We start from the raw sequence: 21,283 nt of genomic DNA, 5'->3' as shown, positions 1-21,283 counted from the left end.
TATTCAGTTTGGGGAGTAGAGCTGCATGTCTCCCAGACTAATTCCTCTTGGGTTTGGGAAATCTTGAAGCATGCTGGGTTTTTCATTGTTTGTTACATTCCTTTTTGGCAGTTCATCAGTATCTGTCAAATATATTGTTCACATTGGCTTTTATCTCTACAGTTTTTGATTGAGAAATTGACATTCCTTTCAGATACGCAGTTTTCCACTGTGCATAGTGTCTACATGCTAAAGACTCATTCAAAAAGGTTGGTTTTTTTTAGGTCTGGTTTTTAATGTGTCATTTAAAGACCAACGATTCTAATAAACATCTTGAAATATATTTATATTCTTTATTTCCTTTTTAACAAATCACCTTTATGTAAGCAGTTTTATACCAGTATACTTTAATTGGTATATTTGGGAGAATTTTTTTCATCATTTTGTAGCTTTATTGGCCTTTGTGATAAGTAGGAAACAGTCAAATGTCAGTAGGTAAATATTTGTTAACGGATGTGAGACAAGACATGGCATTTCTTCCAAAAGTCATTATTTCTAACCATATTCGTAGATCTTTGAATCCTATCAAGGGATTCAGTTTGTCACCAAATCACATAATGGTCTATTGAAGGCAGTCATCCTAAGAGCAGTGTTACACTGGAAAACTTTATCTAAAAGAGGCTTTATGATACTTTATTTTAAACTTCAAGCTGAAACGCAAAACCTGTTTAAACAAAAAATTTATACTGAAAGTGATGTAGGACTGTGCTTTGGCTCTGTAACCTAGAGGCTTAATTATCATTTAAAAATTTAATTAGAGCTATCAGTGAAAGTTCATGGAGAGCTTTAGTATGATAGAAAGTATTTTATAATGATGTTATTTATTATAGTGAAAAAAAAAACGCACAAGTTTATGGAGCTGGTGTTATGGCGCAGTGGATTAAGCTACACCTGCAGCGCTGGCATCCCATATGGGTACCATTTCGGGTCCCAAGTGCTCCACTTCTGATCTAGCTCACTGCAAATGAATGCTTAGGAAAGCAGCAGCAGATGGCCCAAGTGCTTGGACCCCTACTACCCATATGGGAGACCCAGGTGGAGTTTGGGAGTCCTGGCTTAGTCCCAGCCATTGTGACCATTTGGGGAATGAATAAGCAGATAGAAGATACACCCACCCCACCCCACCCCACCCCCCTGTCTCTCTGTCTCTGTAACTCTGTCTTTCAAATAAATAAATCTTTAAAAAAAAAAAAAAAGTATACGTGTGCTTACTTTGCTTAACTTTTTTTTTTTTTTTTTTTTTGACAGGCAGATTTTAGACAGAGAGAGAAACAGAGAGAAAGGTCTTCCTTTCTGTTGGTTCACCCCCCAAATGGCCGCTACGGCTGGTGCATTGCAGCCTGAGCGCTGTGCCAATCCGAAGCCAGGAGCCAGGTGCTTCCTCCTGGTCTCCCATGCAGGTGCAGGGCCCAAGCACTTGGGCCATCCTCCACTGCCCTCCCGGGCCACAGCAGAGAGCTGGACTGGAAGAGGAGCAACTGGGACAAAATCTGGCACCCCAACCAGGACTAGAACCCGGGATGCTGGCGCTGCAGGTGGAGGATTAGCCAAGTGAGCCGTGGTGCTGGCCACTTTGCTTAACTTTTTAATGCTAAATTGTCAGGTGATTTTAAAACTCAATAGGTTAAGTCTCCTCATGCAGCTCCGGCATCCCATATGGGCACCGGTTTGTGTCCCAGCTGCTCCTCTTCTGATCTAGCTCTTGGCTAATGACCTGGGAAAGCAGTAGAAGATGGCCTAGGTGCTTGGGTCCCTGCACCTGCATGGGAGACCTGGAAGAAGCTCCTGGCTCCTGGTTTCAGATGGGTCCAGCTCCAGCCATTGCAGCCTTAAGGGGAGTGAACCAGTAGATGGAAGATCTTTCTCTCTGTCTCTCCCTCTCCTTGTCTGTAACTGTGTCTCTCAAATAAATAAGTAAATATTAAAAACAAGCAAAACCTCAATTGCCAAAGCAAAATGCAGATCTGTTGATGATTTTGAAGTCATGTTGGTGGGTAAACTTTCTTTTTCCTGCTGTAATAGAAACTAGACTATAGGCTAATGTTTTTATTAGAAGTATAGACTTATGGGGCTGGTGCCATGGCTCACTTGGTTAATCCTTCGCCTGCAGTGCCAGCATCCCATATGGGCGCACGGTTCTAGACCCGGTTGCCCCTCTTCCAGTCCAGCTCTCTGCTGTGGCCCGGGAAGGCAGTGGAGGATGGCCCAAGTACTTGGGCCCCTGCACCCTTTTGGGAGACCAGGAGGAAGCACCTGGCTTCCTGGCTTCGGATCAGCATAGCTCTGGCCGTAGCAGCCATTTCGGGGGTGAACCAATGGAAGGAAGACCTTTCTCTCTGTCTCTCTCTCTCACTAACTCTGTCAAATAAAAAAATATATATATGGACTTTCAACTGAAAATATTTTTTGAATTTTTGATGCGTATAAATAACAGTAATACTAAATTATACTATTAACTAACTTTATTCTGGCTTGGTTAAATTTTTAAATGATAGCTTAAAGAGCAGATGTGTCTTAAAGAGGCTTGTGTCCTTGTCAGAGTGTCCAGATTCAAGGTTAGCTCATTTCTGACTCCAGCTTCTTGCTGATGCAGATCCGTGGAGTCAGTAGTGATAATGCTAGTGTGATTGGGTTCCTTTCACCCCTGTCCTGTAGGAGTCCCAGACTGTGTTCCTGGCTCTTGGCTTCAGCCCCTTTTTAGGACTGTTGCCAGCATTTGGGGAGTGAACCTGAGGATGGGGTCTCTCTCTGTTTCTCTGCCTCTTAAATAAGCAAATTTTTAAAAGTTTTAGAGTGGGGGAGGGGGCACTATATAGTTGAAATGTTCTGTCAAGGCCACTGCTGTGATGCAGTGGGTTAAGGCCCCAGCCTGCAGCGCCAGCCTCCCATAGGGGCACTGGTTTGAGTCCCGACTGCTCCACTTCCAATCCAGCTCTCTGCTATGGCCTGGGAAAGCAGTAGAAGATGGTCCACATGTTTGGGCCCCTGCACTCACATGGGAAACCCAGAAGAAGCTCCTGGCCCCTGGCTTCAGATCAGCTCAGCTCTGGCCATTGTGGTCATTTCGGGAGTGAACCAGTCGAATGGAAGACCTCTCTCTCTTTCTCTCTGGCTTTCCTCTCTTTCTGACTGTCTTTTAAATAAATAAAATAATTCTTAAAAGCAAACAAGAAAGAAATGTTCTGTCAATATAACAGTTACTTTATGTCATGAATGTCCCTTGTTTTAATGTGCATTCAATACTTGAGATGTTTCAAGAGATCTAAAATAATAATAGGTTCTAACTTACATTTTAATTTTCTTTTATGCAGTTAGAGCTTTTAATTATATTTATCTTCTGAGAAAGACAAGGGAGCTAAGAATATTTGTTTTAATTCCTGATATAAAGTCATGGCTATTCAGAATACAAACATAGGCCAGTAATCACTACTGTGTTGGACAAATACAATAAAAATAATTTTAGGTATATAATTTTTTGACACTTTATGATGTATTTATTCTTTTTTGGTTTGGTTTGTTTTAACAGGGGAAAGTTGCCCAGACAGCTTGCATGTCAGCCTGCCAGCATCTGTCAACATCTTTATTGCAGATGCTACTGGACAGTGAATTAAAACAGATAAGCATGGGAGCTGTTCAGCAGTTTAACTTAGATGTCATACAGTGTGAATGTAAGTACCATATCAATTAAGTCCTCATACATGGTTAGGAATCTGTATTTAAATTATATGAAAAAATTATAGAATAGGTCGGAAAAGAAAGAAATGACCTGATTCAGCTAAACTTTTAGTAGCCTTAGGAGTGGGGCTTCCTTTCAGGAAGAGAAAAATGTCTCAGCTGCACATCTGAGATGATTCATTTTTCCTGTTATTCCTTCCTCTGGTCATTCTTCCTTTCTTGCCAGGAGTCTCCTGGTGCTGTTATAAATGAACGCAGTGATTCGCGTTTGTCATTCTTACTTTACCTGTAAATAACTTTTTAGATACCTAGCAGAAGGATAATCTTAGGACCCTGCATTCCAAGTAAAACTTGTGAATTTTTGTTTCTGTTTCCCAAAGATTTCTCTAGACTTTTCAGTTGCTGTTGTTTCTCACTTCTTCTTGTTTAGGTAACATTGGTAGCAGATTCTGTAATCCAGTGTTGACATTAGCCAGGCAGCTTCAAAACTAGATGTGTTATTTGGCTGTTAGCCTTGCTATGTGTGCTTCTGGATATGGTTTTATCAACTCTTAAATTCTAACTCTTTCAGATGCATGACTATATGTGAGCAGTTTTCAAATTCTGCTTTCAAATGAATGGTATACTGGTTAAAAGATGAAAATTCCTGGTTGACAATTTAGTCAGGCACCATTGTTGACAAATTAAAAATCAGTAGGACACAAGAAGGATTATCAAATATTTGTCTGAGAAAAAATCTGCAATGATATTTTCTTTGTGAATGACATTAAAAAGCTAAATGTCAGCAGTTTACAACTAAAGCAGGAATGACACTTCTTAAAAATCAAATATTTTTGTGTGCCCACTGTGTATAAATTCTACTAGAAAAACAGAATTCATTTTCTTTTCTTAGGTAGTGTTTCTGATTTTCTGTGATTATGAATCTATATTATTTTTCTTTTTCAAATTAAAGCTATAATTTATGAAGTATTTATTTTGTTTTAAAAAATATTTACCACCAACAAAAAATTCACAGTTTGTGCAAGTCTCCAAGCTCAAATTGTTTTTCCTATCATGCAAATATTTTGAAACTGATTTCTTAGTTTTTTAATAGTTGTCTTATGATACTATTTCAGTATAATGTTGCCTATATAAATATCTTATGGAATATTGCTTGAAGTGTTTTGTGTTACTACATTTTTAGTGTGGCTTCAAAATAATTACTTGGTTGAATCCTTTGCTGGCATTGGTTGTATCTTCTCAATTAGATTTATTGCTGAAAGATGGAAAATACTGTATGGTTAGGCAACTTTATACATCTAAATCTTTTCTGTATTCTCTTACCTCTTCATGAAGGGTTATCCGAACTTAGAAAAAGGAACTTAAACTCCAAATCTGCCTCACTCTTCTGCCATAGGACAGTTTCTACTTTGAGCAGAGCTCCTGAAGACTCCTTTTAAAATGCTCACGTTTTCTCAAGGGATTATCTCTTGAAAAAGACCAAGAAAGGTCCTGAGTATGAGATGTAACTCTGAAGGCAGTCTGGAGTCAGCTACAAGAGGGCTAAACTCTAGCCTGGCGAGGGAAGAGTTTCTGGCCCTATAAGTATGGAAAGGGAAAGACCAAGACTCAAAGACAAACCGGAGAAGACATCTCAGGTTCCTTTAAGATTCTGCCTTTGTGGGCCTGCATTGTGGTGCAGCGGATTAAGCCTCCACTTGCAACTCTGACATCCCATATCAAGCACCCTGGCTGTTCTACTTCAGATCCAGCTCCCTGCTAATACGCCTGGGAAGGCAGCAGATGATAGCCAAAGTACCGATTTGAGGAGTGAACCAGTGGATGGACAGTTTCTGTCTGTCTGTCTCTGCCTCTCTTTCTGTTGCTCTGCCTTTCGAATAATAAATCTTAAAAAAAAAAAAAAATTGCCTTTGTGCAGCTCTGCTCCTTTACAATTACCATATATTAACATAATCAATACTTCTTAATGCAGTGTCTTATATTCAGTAGCCATTGAATATAAATTCAGTGACTTGATATATAATTAATTTAATATAGTCAATATAAAGAGATTATATTTTCGTGTTTATTTCATTCCCTCTAGTGTTAAATGTTCTCTTCCAAAAGACATCCTTTTACCTTTTTTGTAAACTGTTGCTTTTTGTTTTAAGATTTATTTATGTATTTATTTTAAAGGCAGAGTTACAGAGAGGCAGAGGCAGAGAGAAGTCTTCCATCTGCTGGTTCACTCCCCATATCGCTGCAATGGCCAGAGCTGGACCGATCCGAAGCCAGGAGCCTGGAGATTCTTCCAGATCTCCCATGTGGCTGTAGGGGCCGAAGGATTTGGGCTATCTTTCACTGCTTTCCCAGGCACATTAGCAGGGAGCTGGATTGGAAGTGGAGCAGCCGGAACTTGAACTGGCATCCGTATGGGTTGCCAGCACTGCAGGCGGTGGCGTTACCCACTATGCCACAGCACTTGCCCCAACATCTTTTTACTTTAAGTAGTGTAGTATAGATAATGAAATTGTTTTCTGGTGCAAAAGTTTCCACACCTCAGTTTATGACTTTTAATGATATATAGATCGTTTGAAAATGAAATTTAGTTTTCTCTAATGAATGTTAAGAAGAATTCTAAAAATAAGTTTTGGGGGCTGGTGTTGTGATACAGTGGGTTAAGCCACTGCTTGTGATATGGGCATCCTATATTGGAGTGTGGTTTGAGTCCCACCTGCTCTACTTCCCATCCAGCTCCTTGCTAATGTACCTGGGAAGACAATGGAAGGTGGCCCAAGTACTTGAGCCCCTGAAACACATGTAGGAGACCAGGATGGAATTCCTGGCTCCTGGCTTTGGCCTGGCCCAGACTTGGCTGTTGCAGAGTGAACCCCTAGAAAATTTCTCCCTTTCTTTCTCTCTCTCTTTCTCTCTCTTTGTTCCCCTCCCCTTTCTCCCTCTCTCTGTGTCACACTGGCTTTCAAATAAATAAATCTTCTTGGAGCCAGCGCTGTGGCATAGCAGATAAAGCTGCTGCCTCCAGTGCTGGCATCCCATATAGGCACTGGTTCAAGTCCCGACTGCTCCACTTCTGATCCAGCTCTCTGCTGTGGCCTGGGAAAGCAGTAGAAGGTGGCCCAAGTCCTTGGGCCCCTGCACCTGCCTGGGAGACTCGGAGGAGGCTCCTGGCTCCTGGCTTCAGATAAGTGCAACTTGGGCCGTTGTGGCCAACTGGGGAGTGAACCAGCAGAGGGAAGACCTCTCTCTCTTTCTCTCTCTCTCTCTCTCCCCCTGCCTCTGCCTCTGCCTCTGCCTCTGCCTCTGCCTCTCCTTCTCTCTGTGTATAACTCTGACTTTCAAATTAATAAATAGGGGGGAAGCCATTGTAATCCATAAGCTGTACTTTGGAAATTTATATTCATTAAATAAAAGTTAAAAAAATTAATAAATAATTTTTAAAGTTAAATAAATCTTCTTTAAAAATTACCTTTCATCCCATTTTAAGTAATGTTTTGTTTCAAAATACACAGAAAGACAGTGTGTGGATGTTCCCATCCCTTTGGTTCACTCCCAAATGCCTACAACAGCTGGGGCTGGATCGGGGAGCCAGGAACTCAATCCAGGTCTCCCCCATGAGTTACAGGGATCAAATCATTTGAGCCATCACCTGCTGCCTCCCAGGGGCTCCATTAGTGGGAAACTGGAATTGGGAACCTGGAACCACATGATAAACCCAGGCACTGTGATGTGGGATGTGAACATTTTAACTGATGTCCCTTGCATTGTTTTTCCAAGTCAAGAAGTAAACAGTTTTTTAAAGTACCAAGTTTGTTTTCAGTGTTAATGCAGTATGTGTACTCTCTGCATATGGAAGCAGAGAAAGGAGAAGGGAGAGGCGAAGAAGAATTTGGTTAGGTAGAAGGAAGGCTACAGTGGGTAGTAGGTTTGTAAAGAGAAGAGAAGAGGTCTGGATACCATGTGAACCAGCTGGAGTATGGAGGAGGAGATAGGTAGCTCAGATGCAGAATCCTAGAAGCTGAACCATTTTTGAGTTTCAGTACCCACACATGCACTCACTTTTTCATCTTAACCTTCTCTAAAATAACCCTGCTAAGTAGTTGTCTAGTTGCTCATTAAACATCCAGTTTTGGGGGTTAACTACTCTTCATAAAATGTGTTTTCATAGGGTACATTGTAATCTGTTATATTGAGCTGAAACCACTTTCTCACTAAACTTCTCTTAATGGACCTAGTTCTACTTTAAGGCCAGAGTCACCACTAGTCTGTATTATTCCTTTGTACAAATTAGGAACAGTCTTCTCACTAAAAGGAAAAGTCTTCCAGAGCAGTCACCTTTACCTGCACTAGGGAAAGTTTACTTTTTCTAGCTGGACTTGACCTGTACCAAGATACATGGTTTGTCAAGTGAAATATAAACTGGATCTTAGCTCTCCCATCTCTCTTCCCCTCAGCTGGGTACTTAGTGACCAGTAGGTGACCCAACAACTGTAGGTGGTAGTTTTGCTTAAGATCATACAGAAAAATCCTTGTGCACAGCTAATTATATGAAAACTGCTCTTATTTCCCTCTGAATCTTCTGAAGGCCAGACATCAACAGTTCCTCTTGCTGTCTTATGTGATCAAATTTTAGATCTAAAGCTCTTCTTTGAACAAACTGGTTGACTATCTTCTGTTTAGTGTCTGATACCCAAAGTGAAAGACAGAGATATCCAGGCAGGGGAGCGAATATGATGTGTATTGGGCTGTCAGTGACATTCTTTCAGACTGTTAATAAAATCCAAACTATTACGTACCTTGTTTGGTTATTTATTTATGTGAAAGGCAGAGTTACAGAGAGAGAGAGGGAGAGGGGGAGAGAAAGAGGGAGAGGGAGAGAGAGGAAGAGATATTCTATCCTCTGGTTTACTCCACAAATGGTCACAATAGCTGGAGCTGGGCCAAGCTGAATCCAGGAACCAGAAACTTCATCCATGTCTCCTGTGTGGGTGGCAGGGACTCAAGTACTTGGGCCATCTTCCACTGCTTTCCCAGGCTGATTTGCAAGGAACTGGATAGGAGTAGAGTAGCCTAAACTCAATCCAGCACTTACTGGGGATGTCAGTGTTGCAGGCAGTGGCTTAACCTGCTGAGCCACAATGCCTGCCCCTAAGCATTTTTTTTTTCTTATCCAATACTTGTATGATTGATTTTTGTTTTAGGATTAAGGATTATCTTTATTTAGGATTAAGATTATCTTTAGTAAATTTTAAGATTTTTTTTGAAATATTTATTTATTTGAAAGAGTAACACAGAGAAGGAGAGGAAGAGAGAGAGAGAGAGAGAGAGAGAGAGAGAGAGAGAGAAGTCTTCCATCCACTGGTTCACTCTCTAATTGGCCACAATGGCTGGAGCTACACCGATCCGAAGCCAGGAGCCAGGAGCTTCTTCCAGGTCTTCCACGTGGGTGCAGGGGCCCAAGGACTCAGACCATCTTCTATTGCTTTTCCAGGCCATAGTAAAGAGCTGAATTGGAATTGGAGCAGCTGGGACTCGAACTGGTGCCCATATGGATGCTGGCACTGCAGGCGGCGGCTTTACCCGCTACACCACAGTGCCAGCCCCAAGATTTGTTTCATAACTAGCCTACTGAGATTATTTTATATCAAAAGTTAATATCATCTCTACATTTATATCTTCTACATAGTTAGCAGATTCACTAGCCAAATATTGAACAAAATTTATTATTGATGACCTGAGTTATATTTGTATCCTCAGACTGTGGTCCGCAGGTGAGCATCAGTAGCATTATATGGGAACTTGTTAGAAATGCATATTCTTTGACCTCACTTGCTAAACTGGGATCTTAGAGTGGGCTCACAGTTTGTTTGACTAGGCCCTCCCCTAGGCGGATAACTCTGAAGTGTGATAAAGTTTGAGAACTACTGCATTGTGTGGATCTCACTGTCATATTGGCACAGATACATTATTCATTCTCTTGTAGGTAACTTGAGATTTCTTGGACAGTTATTAATAATATCCTAATTGAATATAACTCATAGTTCTTTTACTGTAAGCAATTTTGTTGCATATCTTGGTAGCATATAGAGTTACTAACAACTACTGAATTTTCCTCCTCTACCAGTCTAATTTCATATCTTAAATCCACAGATATTAGAAAAGGCTTTATTAAACTCTCCAGCATCTTTTGTAATGGTGAGTTATTGAGAAATAGGTGGATCTCTAGTTGTGAAGGCCTTAGTCTATCTTCATTTTGAATAATGGCTTAACCTATTTCAGCAAGGTAAAAAGAGGGCTGGCGCCGTGGCTTAACAGGCTAATCCTCCACCTTGCGGCACCGGCACACCAGGTTCTAGTCCCGGTTGGGGCGCCGGATTCTATCCCGGTTGCCCCTCTTCCAGACCAGCTCTCTGATATGGCCCTGGGAAGGCAGTGGAGGATGGCCCAAGTCCTTGGGCCCTGCACCCGCATGGGAGACCAGGATAAGCACCTGGCTCCTGGCTTCGGATCAGCGAGATGCGCCGGCCGCAGCGGCCATTGGAGGGTGAACCAATGGCAAAAAGGAAGACCTGTCTCTCTCTCTCACTATCCACTCTGCCTGTCAAAAAAAAAAAGGAGAAAAAAAGAAAGAAGGGCCTCTTTTGTAGATGATTTTGTGGCCATGACCTCAGAGCCTCTAATTTCAGCCTTGAGAAAGGCCTGTGCCCCCAAAATTAGAAGATTAAAGGAAAATCATATGGATGTTAAGAGAATATTTCCATGTGTTTTAAAAAAACTAAACTGGATCCCGTTATAATGTTTGGATACCTGAGTTTGTTACTGCTTTTAATGGTGCCTAAGCTAACTGATTTAAGATACTTTGCTCATGTTTAATTCCAACAAAGGGAGAGGACTTGATACTACTTTATAAAAAACATGGGGAAACGAAGGTAGAAGGGCATTTGATCTCAGAGGCTTGTACCCTACTGCTGCAAACCACATGTAACAGAATATAAACCTGAGTCAAGAATCTGAGACTCCTGACTCCCAGCAAGAGTCCTTGACTGCCAGAGAAACCACTAGATGGTGCTCTTGGTCACCCTTTCTAATGACACAAGTGGTCCACAGAATATTTTCTTTGCCATGCCACAAACTGGCTACTTTAAATTCTCAGCTCTATCAAGAAATGGAATTACAAAAAAAAAAAAAATCTTCAATATCTAGACTATTGGTATTCATATTCATCCATTTATTTAGTCACAAAGTTATTCCATTTTATATATACCTGCCTGGTCATCACAGGCAAGGTCTTGAGGCTAGCCTAACTTCCTCAGCCTCCCTTTCAATCCTCAGTCAAGCTTTTGGTCTGTTCACTCTGTGACTCCATGAACATACTTTCTTCCCCTTTCTTCCTTACAGTTGCACCTACCACGTGTAGATGTTTTCTATATCTCCATTACAGAATGCACATTCTCTACCTTAAAGTAAAGATAAGTTTCTGCCTAGAACAGATTTTTCAAGGACTTACTTCCTCCACATTTAATTTCATGATAGGTTATATATTTTCATATTAGGATAAATGTTTATGGCCTGGCTTTTTGCAGTCTCCCTTGTTCATCGCCAGTACCAAGTCCTGTACCTGTTGTATAGATCCTTAGAACCTGTTTAGGGGTAACTCATATCTTTTGCCTATAGGTAACTCTTTTTGTTTTTCTTATTCTTTTTGTTTTAAGATTTATTTATTTATTTATTTGAAAGGCAGAATTACAGAGAGAAGGAAAGAGAGAAAAATGGGGGTGGGGGAATATCTTCTATCTGCTGGTTCTATCCCCAAATGGCTGCAATGGCCAGGCCAAAGCCAGGAGCCAGCAGCTTCATCCGGGTCTCATATTTAGGTGCAGGGATCCAAATCGTTGGGCCATCTTTTGCTGCTTTTTCAGGTGCATCAGCAGGGAACTGGATCAGAAGTGGAGCTGCCAGCACTGACACCTATATGGTATGCCAGTGTCACAAGCAGCAGGTTAACTTGCTAAGCCACAATATTGTCCCCCTTTTTTACTCTTAAAACTTGGGGCTGGAGCTGTGACATAGCAGGTGAAGCCACCGCCTGCAGTGTCAGCATGCCATATGGGCAGCGGTTCAAGTCCAGGCTGCTCCACTTCCAATCCAGCTCTCAGCTATGGCCTGGAAAACAGTAGAAGATGCCCCAAGCCCTTGGGCCCCTGCACCCATGTGGGAGACTCGGAAGAAGCTCCTGGCTCCTAGCTTTGGGTTGGCCCAGCTCTGGCTGATGTAGCCATTGGGGAGTGAACCAGCAGATAGAAGATTTCTCTCTCTCTCTCTCTCTCTCTCTCTCTCTCTCTCTTTCTCTTTCTCTCTCCTCCCCCCCCTCCCTCTTTCTCTGCAGTTCTGTGTTGTAGCACAGTGGGTTAAGCCGCTACTTGGGACACCTACATCCCACATTAGAGTGCTGAATCCCAGTCCTCTGCTTTCCATCCAGCTTCCTGGTAATGCATCTGGGAAGGCAACAGATAATGGCCCCAGTCCTTGGGTCCCTTCCACTCATATGGGAGGCAAGACAGAGTTCTAGGCTCCTGGCTTTTGCCTGGTCCAGTCCCAGCTGTTTTGGGCATTTGGGGAGTGAACCAGTGGAAGGAGAAATGCTTTCTGTATCTTGCCCTCTGTCTTTGTTTTTTTTTTTTTAATTTATTTTTTTGACAGGCAGAGTGGACAGTGAGAGAGAGAGACAGAGACAGAGAGAAAGGTCTTCCATTTGCCATTGGTTCACCTTCCAATGGCTGCTGCGGCCGGCGCACCGCGCTGATCCAAAGGCAGGATCCAGGTGCTTCTCCTGGTCTCCCATGGGGTGCAGGGCCCAAGGACTTGGGCCATCCTCCACTGCACTCCCTGGCCACAGCAGAGAGCTGGCCTGGAAGAGGAGCAACCGGGACAGAATCCGGCACCCCTACCGGGACTAGAACCCGGTGTGCCGGCGCTGCAGGCAGAGGATTAGCCTATTGAGCTGCGGCGCCAGCCTGCCCTCTGTCTTTGTAATTCTACCTTTCAAATAAGTAACTAAATCTCTGGAAAATTTTTTTAAAAATTAGAAAGATACCCTATAAGGCATGGCTAAGTGACAAAGTTAGCAGAATAAGGAAGTAAATGTTTGTTTATTTTAATTAAAAGCTCTGCCTTTCAGAAAAATAAATAAATGAATCTTTAAAAATTAAAAAGATTTATTTGTTTATTTGAAGGAGCTACAGAGAAGTTTGGTGGTGGGGGGGGAGTTTTATCCACTAGTTCACTCCCCAGATGGCCACAACAGCTGGGACTGGGCCAGGCAGAAGCCAGGAGTTGAGACTTCTGCTGGGTCTCCCATGTGGGTGGTAGGTGCCCAAGCACTTGGGCCATCTTCTGCTGTTTTTCCCTGGCCATCAGCAGGGAGCTGGATGGGAAGTGGAGCAGCCAGGAGATGGCAGGATTGCAGGTGTTAGCTTTACCTGCTATACCACAGTACTGGGTCCTCAAATTGTTTGTTCAGTTCTCTTTGATTCATTTAAAAAACTTTTCATTAAATAATTATTATGTGTCACTCATTGTGCTAAGAGATAGGGATATAGAAATCATATACTGTTACTCCTGTCCTCATGGAGTTCATGGACTGGTGGGAAGACCCAGACAGGTAAACAATTACAGGCATTGAATGAGTACTGTGGTTAGGCTATGTATAGCAAATTGCAATGAGAGCACAGAAGGACCTAGTCTGGTATGCACTGATAATGGAAGCTTTCCCATTGAAGATGATTGAACTGAAGAAAAAATAAATAAGAGGGATCTAGAAAGAAAAGAAGAGGAGGTATGCTTCAGGCAGAAGGATCAAAGGCACCATGGAAAGAGACTGTGGTATATGCAAGAAAGTGTATAGGTGTGTAGTCTGGTATGGAAAGCATTTAAGATGTCTCTAGGGAAGCAGTAGGAATTGAGACTAGAGAGATAGGCAAACGGCTAAATTGTAAAGGACCTTATTTTTGTTTTAATTGTGGAGATGATGGGCTACCATTAAAGGATGTCAAACTGTAAATTGGTGGCAATCTCATTTACATCTTATGTAAATCACACAGGGATAAGTGAATGGACAATTGGCACACAACCAAACAGAAAGACCATATAGGAGTAAATTTTTGTAATCTAAGCAAAAAATTACAATAGCTCGAACTAACATGGTGACCAATTCAAACTCTTGAGATATTTTATAAGATAGAAACAATAAGATTGATTGAATTTGAATTTGTGCATATGTATGTATATATTTTTATATATTGTTTTAATATATACATACGCATCTATATGCATCTATATCTATATATCTGTATATATAGATAGATATAGATATATATTTAAAGACAGGCAGAGAGAGAAAGAGGTCTTCCATCTGCTGTTTCACTCCCCAAATGCCTGTAGCGACCAAAGGCAAGCCAGGCCAAAACCAAGAACTTGGAACTCAGTCCATGTCCTCTTTGTGTGTCAGGGACCCAGTACTTGAGCTATTATCTGCTCCCTTCTAAGGTACACATTAGCAGGAAGCTGAAATTGGAAATGAAGTCAGAACTTGAACCCAGGCACTCCAGCATGAGTACCAAGCAGCCTTTAATGGCTATGCCAAATGCCTATCCCAAATTGGAATTTTAAAGAAGTAAAAGGAAAAAACTATGAAGCTGCTAATCAGATTGAATAACATGTAATTACAGATGTACGCTATGTCAGTTGATCATTGGATATGCCTAAAACATATTTTGCATTTCTCTTCCATATTGATTAGGTTCTTATGAGAAATGGGATAAAAGATGAGCCTTTGGGGCAAGTGCGGCTCAGCAGACTAAGCCATCATATGCTATGCTGCATCTCTATCTAAGTGCCCGTTCAAGTCCCAGCTGCTCTGCTTCTGATCCAGCTCCCTCCTCATAGATCTGGGAAAGCAACCAGAGGTGGCCCAGGTACTTGGGCCTCTGCCACCCATGTGGGAGACCCAGATGGAGGTCTAGGCTCCTGACTTTGGCCCAGCACAGCCCTGGCCATTGCAACCATTTGGGGAGTAAACTAGTGGATGGAAGATCTCTGTCTTTCCATGTCGCTGTTACTCTACCTTTCGCATAAATAAAATCCTTTTTAAGAAAACAAAAAGAAAAGATGAGAGGTTGAATACTTAATCAGATAATGGATCAATGGATTGAGTGCTAGGAGACCTGAATTAGTTATTGTGATCCTGGACAGATAGATCACTTCACTTATAATTTTTTTTTATTTTATAAAATGGAGGACTGGATAACTTAATCTGAGTCCATAGGGCACTTTTGAGGATGTTTCCAAGGGGGTATTTTAGTTACAAGATTTTATGATCCCTCATTTGTGTACCTTATTTACTAAAATCAGTTATTGTGACTGTCAAAGCAGATGGTGTATGAGAAAGTGCTATATAAATTTATGCTGCTATTACAATTTTAACATTAAGCTCTTTGGTTTAACTGTAAGCCAGTGGAGCTTAAACTATAGTATCCTAAACAGGAACTGAGGGAGAGGAAAAATGATAGATTATTTTTAATGTAGAAAAATTTGGGGAGTTGAAGCAACTATAACTGCAATGTTTGAGCTGCTTGCTGTGTCCCATGGATAAAGTGAGACTTCTGTCATAGGAGGTCCTTAGTTACGTGTGTGTGTGTGTGTATATATGCATATACATGGTGATGGAAGAAGTTGAGCTTGCATTTACAGCCTTTGTTGAAGAGTAGGGATTCATGGTAAACTCTTACTCTAAGCCAGTAGCCTGGGACTGTGAATAAAAGCAGCTGACAAAATGCTGGGTGGTCTTAAGTACTTTTAAAATTAGAAAGCATTTTACTTTTAATAGGCTTTTACAATTTTGCTTATCATTTTTCAGTTAAGATCTAGTGTATTAGGGAAAGTCAGCTCGGTTATCCAGGCCATGGTAGGGGCTGATGTAGATGCCACTGCATAAAAATATGCCACTTTTCATTGTATGGAAAGACAGTGATATGAATAAATGATATTAAATACTGAAATGTGTGACTAGATTTGCTTGCTAAATTTTGGTTTTCTGGGAGTAGGGACCTGAGTAAAGTGAGTTTAGTCACCTATCTAATAATTATAACTACTTAGTACCTAGCAGAGAACCAAGAACTAAGTGGTGGTGTGGGGAAATGGTAACACTTTGGTTACTCATATTCAAAATGCAGCAGTTAAGATGCCGTGCTAGCACCAGGCTGAGTGCCTGGTTTGAGTCCTGTCTCCTCTGCATCTGATCTGGCTTCCTGCTAAAGCACACGCTGATAGGATGGTAGATAAAAAGCTTAGAACACTGTACTATTTGAGTTTTGGTATTTACATTTTCTAACTTTTCTGCCTTCTCTAAAGTTTTAATAAATTCTTAGTCCATGCTTTCTGTCTCATCTTTTATCTTTAATCTTCTTGAGCAAATAGAGCCTGAGTAAGGGAAGTTCTCACAAGTAAGGTTAGTATGTTTTATATGTACATTTGAGTATATACACATACCTTCTTTTAAAATTTTTATTTATTTTCATTTTTTTGAAAGGTAGAGACACAGGGCGGCGCTGTGACATAGCAGGTAAAGCCGCCGCCTGCTGTGCTGGTATCCCATATGAGCACCGAGTCCTGGCTGCTCCACTTCTTTTATTTATTTATTTATTTATTTATTTATTTATTTATTTATTTTTTGACAGAGTGGACAGTGAGAGAGAGACAGAGAGAAAGGTCTTCCTTTTGCCGTTGGTTCACCCTCCAATGGCCGCCGCGGTAGGCGCACCGCGCTGATCCGATGGCAGGAGCCAGGTGCTTCTCCTGGTCTCCCATGGGGTGCAGGGCCCAAGGACTTGGGCCATCCTCCACTGCACTCCCTGGCCACAGCAGAGAGCTGGCCTGGAAGAGGGGCAACCGGGACAGGATCGGTGCCCCGACCAGGACTAGAACCCGGTGTGCCGGTGCCGCAAGGCGGAGGATTAGCCTAGTGAGCCACGGCGCCGGCATCCACTTCTAATCCAGCTCTCTGTTATGGTCTGGGAAAGCAGAAGAAGATGGCCTAAGTCCTTGGACCCCTGCATCCGTGTGGGAGACCCAGAAGAAGCTCCTAGCTCCTGCCTGTCAAAAAAATAAATTAAAAAAAAAAAAAAAAACAAAGACAGAGGGCAAGATACAGAAAGCATTTCTCCTTCCACTGGTTCACTCCCCAAATGCCCAAAACAGCTGGGACTGGACCAGGCAAAAGCCAGGAGCCTAGAACTCTGTCTTGTCTCCCATATGAGTGGAAGGGACCCAAGGACTGGGGCCATTATCTGTTGCCTTCCCAGATGCATTACCAGGAAGCTGGATGGAAAGCAGAGGACTGGGATTCAGCACTCTAATATGGGATGTAGCTTTTTAATGTAACAGAATGGGAGCCAGAGTTGTGACATAGCAGATAAAGCCGCCACCTGCAATACTGGGATCCCACATGGGCACCAGTTCAAGTCCCCGCTACTCCACTTCCCACCCAGCTCCCTCCTAATGGCCTGGGAAAAGTCCAAGTACTGGGGCCCCTGCCATCCATGGGAGACTCAGATGAAGCTCCTGGTTTCCACCTGGCCCATCCTCTGCCACTGCAGCCATTTGGGGGAGTGAACCAGCAGATGGAAGATGTCTGTCTCTCTGTAACTATGACTTTCAAATAAAAATAGATATTTTTAAAAAACTAACAGAGAAGAGTTCTTAATACCCTAACAGGCCCTGGAAATTCCTAATTGGTGATCCAGAGAATTAATGAAAAGGTGTATAATATACCCAAAAATACAGGGCTAGGAAAGTATTATGGTACATTTTAGAATTCCATAAAAATGTTTAAAGTTAAAAAATTTTTCATGCTTCAAGCAAAAATTATAATTATCTTAAAAACAGGGGCCAGTGCTGTGGCATAGTGGGTAAAGCCACCGCCTGCAGTGCTGGCACCCCCATATGGGCACAGGTTCAAGTCCCGGCTGCTCCACTTCTGATCCATCTCTCTGCTATGGCTTGGGAAAGCAGTAGAAAATAACCCAAGTCCTTGAGCCTCTGCACCCATGTGGGAGACCTGGAAGAAGCTCCTGGCTCCTGGCTTCGGATCAGCACAGCTCCAGCCATTGCGGCCAATTGGGGAGTGAACCAGCAGGTGGAAGACCTCTCTCTCTCTCTCCCTCTCTCTCTCTCTCTGCCTGTCCTTCTCTCTCTATGTAACTCTGACTTTCAAATAAATAAATGAATCTTTTAAAAAAAACAATAAAGACTTATTTGGAATGCCTCATTTCCCAAAGATGCCAAATAAGCTAAGCTGTGCTATTTTCATTTCTTATTGCTGACTTTGAGATTTTTCTAAACTGTATTCCACATAAAACATACCAAACTTAATCACTATTGTTATTATTCCAAGAACTGCATAGACTGAAAATTTAGATGGCTTCCACAATAGTGGCTCAGTTAAATGCAAATGGAAAGCCTAATGGTCTCTCAGAAAATTAAAATAATAATTGGGAGGGAAAGGATTGCTGCATTCTTTTCTCTTTTTTTTAAGATTTTATTTACTTATTTGAGAGGCAGAGTTATGGACAGAGAGGGGGAGAGACAGAGAGAAAGATCTGCTGGTTCAACTCTCCAAATGGCTACAATGGCTGGAGTTGGGCTGAAGCGAAGCCAGGAACCAGAAACTCTTTCAGGTCTCCCATGCGGGTGCAGGGACCCAAGCACTTGTGCCATTTTTCACTGTTTTCCTAGGTCCTGGTAGAGAGCTTGATCAGAGAAGGAGCAGCCAGAACACAAACCCCACACCCAAATGGGATGCTGGTGCCATAGGGGGAGGCTTAGCCTACTATGCCACAGCGCTGGCCCGGATTGCTGCACTCTTAATCAGAAAAGCTTGTGCGTAAAATAATAAGGTCTCTTTTATGGGCCCAAAGTCTTCTGTCTTCAAGATAACTAGAATAGTAATTGTCTTAAATTTAACTAAACTGTTACTAGCATTAAAATTTTTTAGGGCACAAAACACTATTGAAAATATTTTGAAATAAAAATCTTTTGTGTTGAGATATCTTTTTATTAAAAAAAAAAAAGTGATTAAAAGGCATGGACAGACATCTCTGTATCACCCTGAATTTTCTATTTAGAACATTTAGCCTGTTGTCTGTGTGAAGTTTACTTCCTACCTTGGTTCTGCTTCTTAGCTAGAGGTGGGATTTGTATGGAGCATATTGTGTAAGGAAGCAGATGTTTTGAAATATGTTGACAGCCATAGAATTGGTATAGTTTCAAAATGCTGCTGTAATCACTCACCTAAGGCTAAAAAGAGTCAGAAAACTTTACTTGACTGAAGTATATTACTACCTTGAACTTTACATAGGATAAGGCTTCTAAATGTATTGTGATTAAGGATTACAGTGATTAAATGACAGATTAGGAGTTTAAAATTATTAAAATATTTGTGGTAATGGGTGTGGAGAACATTCTCAGTAGTGGAAATTGAAGGTTATAAATAGTCTTCATTTGAAATGGTTACACGGTAGTAGTATAATACATTCATAATGAGTAAATTAATTTAGCAGTTACACTCTTGTATATTTTGCAATCTTGTTTTTATTCTTTTTCTTTTTAAATAGTATTTGCCAGTTCTGAGCCTGTGCCAGGATTCCAGGGGGATACACTGCAGCTAGCATTCATTGACCTCAGACAAGTAAGATGTAATAATATACTTCTCATTCACTGCTTTCCACCTCTTGCTTAAAAAAAATCAGAAATGCTTCTTTGCCTTGAAACAATCTTTCTTTAGAAAAATGTTTCTTTTTAAAATGTTTATTATTTAAAAGGCAGAGTGACTGAGGGAGATACCTACAACAGCCAGAGCTGGGCCAGCCTGAAGTTAGGAGCCAGGAATTCAATTTGGGTCTCCTACATGAGTGACAAGGACCCTCTTACTGGGCTATCATCTACTGCCTCCCAGAATGCACATTAGCAGGAAGCCAGATCAGAAATAGTGGCAGAGCTTGATCCCAGGCACTCTGATATGGGCTGCAGACGTCCCAAGCAGCCGCTTAACCTGCTGCACTCTAACACCCACTCCAGAAAGTTGCTTTCTTGATGACTATGTATCTGGCACTTCTCTCTGAACCTGTATATGTTCAGTGTCTCAACTTCATGGAACACGTTCATCAGTTAATACTGAATTTGGTAATCATGTGACCAAATAACTTTGTGCTTTCTCTTAACGACACTTGAAATTTAAGTTATTTCTTAGTGATTTCATGGTCATCTATGCAAGTTAGTGGTATTGATATTAATATCTGCACAGGCATTTGGCAAAGTGGTTAAGCTGCCACTTGAGATAATAGTGGAGTACCTGGGTTCAGGTGTTGGCTCTGCTTCTAATTCCAGCTTCCTGGGAGACAGCAGGTGAAGGCTCAAGCACTTGTATCCTTGCCAGTCATGTGGGAGACTGGGATTGAATTCCTGGCTCCTAGCCTTGGCCTGGCCTAGCCCTAGCTCTTGAGGGTGTTTTGGGAGTGAATCAACTCTGGAAGATTGTGTGTGTGTGTTTGTGTGTGTGTGAGACTCTGCCTTTCAAATAAATAAAACTTAAAAATTTCCCGATTATAAATGATAAAATTTAATCATATTCTTTTGTATTCTAAAATGAGAAGATGCAACTGGTTCTTGTCTTTTACTGCTAGAGCATGACTTTGAATTTTACGATTTCAGCAGCCTGGATTAATAAATTGAGAAGAGTAGCTATTTTCTGCCTATTTTTGTTTTTTGAATTAACAAACAGTTAAGTAGTGAAATGCCAACTATGAGAATTGACCAAAAAATAAAACTAATCTTGGAAATAGTAGTCTCACAAGAGATGATATAAAGCTTTTATGTCAGATGTTAGTGATTATTCAAATATGGGTGTCTTCAAGTTTTGATGGTGCTTTTATGTTCCTGACATCATAAAGATATTTAATAATATATTTTTATACTTTTATATGGAGTAGTATATCACTAAACATAAAGGGGGTACTAACACTTTATTTACTTTTTAGTTGAGTTTCTTCACTTTTCCTTTTTTCCCCCCTGGTCTGTAATCCATTTCTGTCTTAATAGGGGGGCTGACAGTTCTTTTCAAGTATACTTAGGAAGGCAAAAGAGCCCTTTTCATACTACTTATAAGGGGTCATGCTTCTGTTTTTTAGTTTGAATTTGATACTGCTTCATGAATTGCTAGGTATGAAAGATTAGGAAGTAGGTCTAGTGGTCAGATTTTACCTGCCCACCCGGTCTTTGCCCTGAGGTCAAACTCCTGATATTTGCAGTACTGAATAGAGGAGTTGATGACAAGTATGAGCTGATACAAGAGGAAAGTTAGAACTATATCAAAGCTGAAGGCCAGAGAATTGGGACTCAATGAGAGACTGTAGCTAAAAGATGGATCATCAGCATTGCCCTCTTCTAAAGAAAAAGAAATAGCTGACCTGTGAGTGAAAAGACTTTATCTTCCTGCCAATCACCCACTTGCTAATGGAAG

The 21,283-nt window shown here is 41.4% G+C and overlaps 1 protein-coding gene across 1 annotated transcript in view; it reads left to right on the top strand.

Annotated features, from left to right (window-relative positions):
• The window catches only part of EXOC6 (exocyst complex component 6), a 188,924-nt gene that overhangs the window by 127,688 nt on the left and 39,953 nt on the right, over positions 1–21,283 (top strand). The window contains exons 19-20 of the mRNA XM_062214680.1: positions 3,566–3,707; positions 19,380–19,453. Of these exons, the coding sequence (XP_062070664.1) occupies positions 3,566–3,707; positions 19,380–19,453 (216 nt within the window). The remainder of the gene's footprint in view (positions 1–3,565; positions 3,708–19,379; positions 19,454–21,283) is intronic.

This window comes from Lepus europaeus, chromosome 17, assembly GCF_033115175.1.
Source record: "Lepus europaeus isolate LE1 chromosome 17, mLepTim1.pri, whole genome shotgun sequence".
In the NCBI taxonomy this organism is placed as follows: Eukaryota; Metazoa; Chordata; class Mammalia; order Lagomorpha; family Leporidae; genus Lepus; species Lepus europaeus.
Note: the sequence above shows the minus strand (reverse complement) of the source record. Positions and strands in the feature narration are given on the sequence as shown.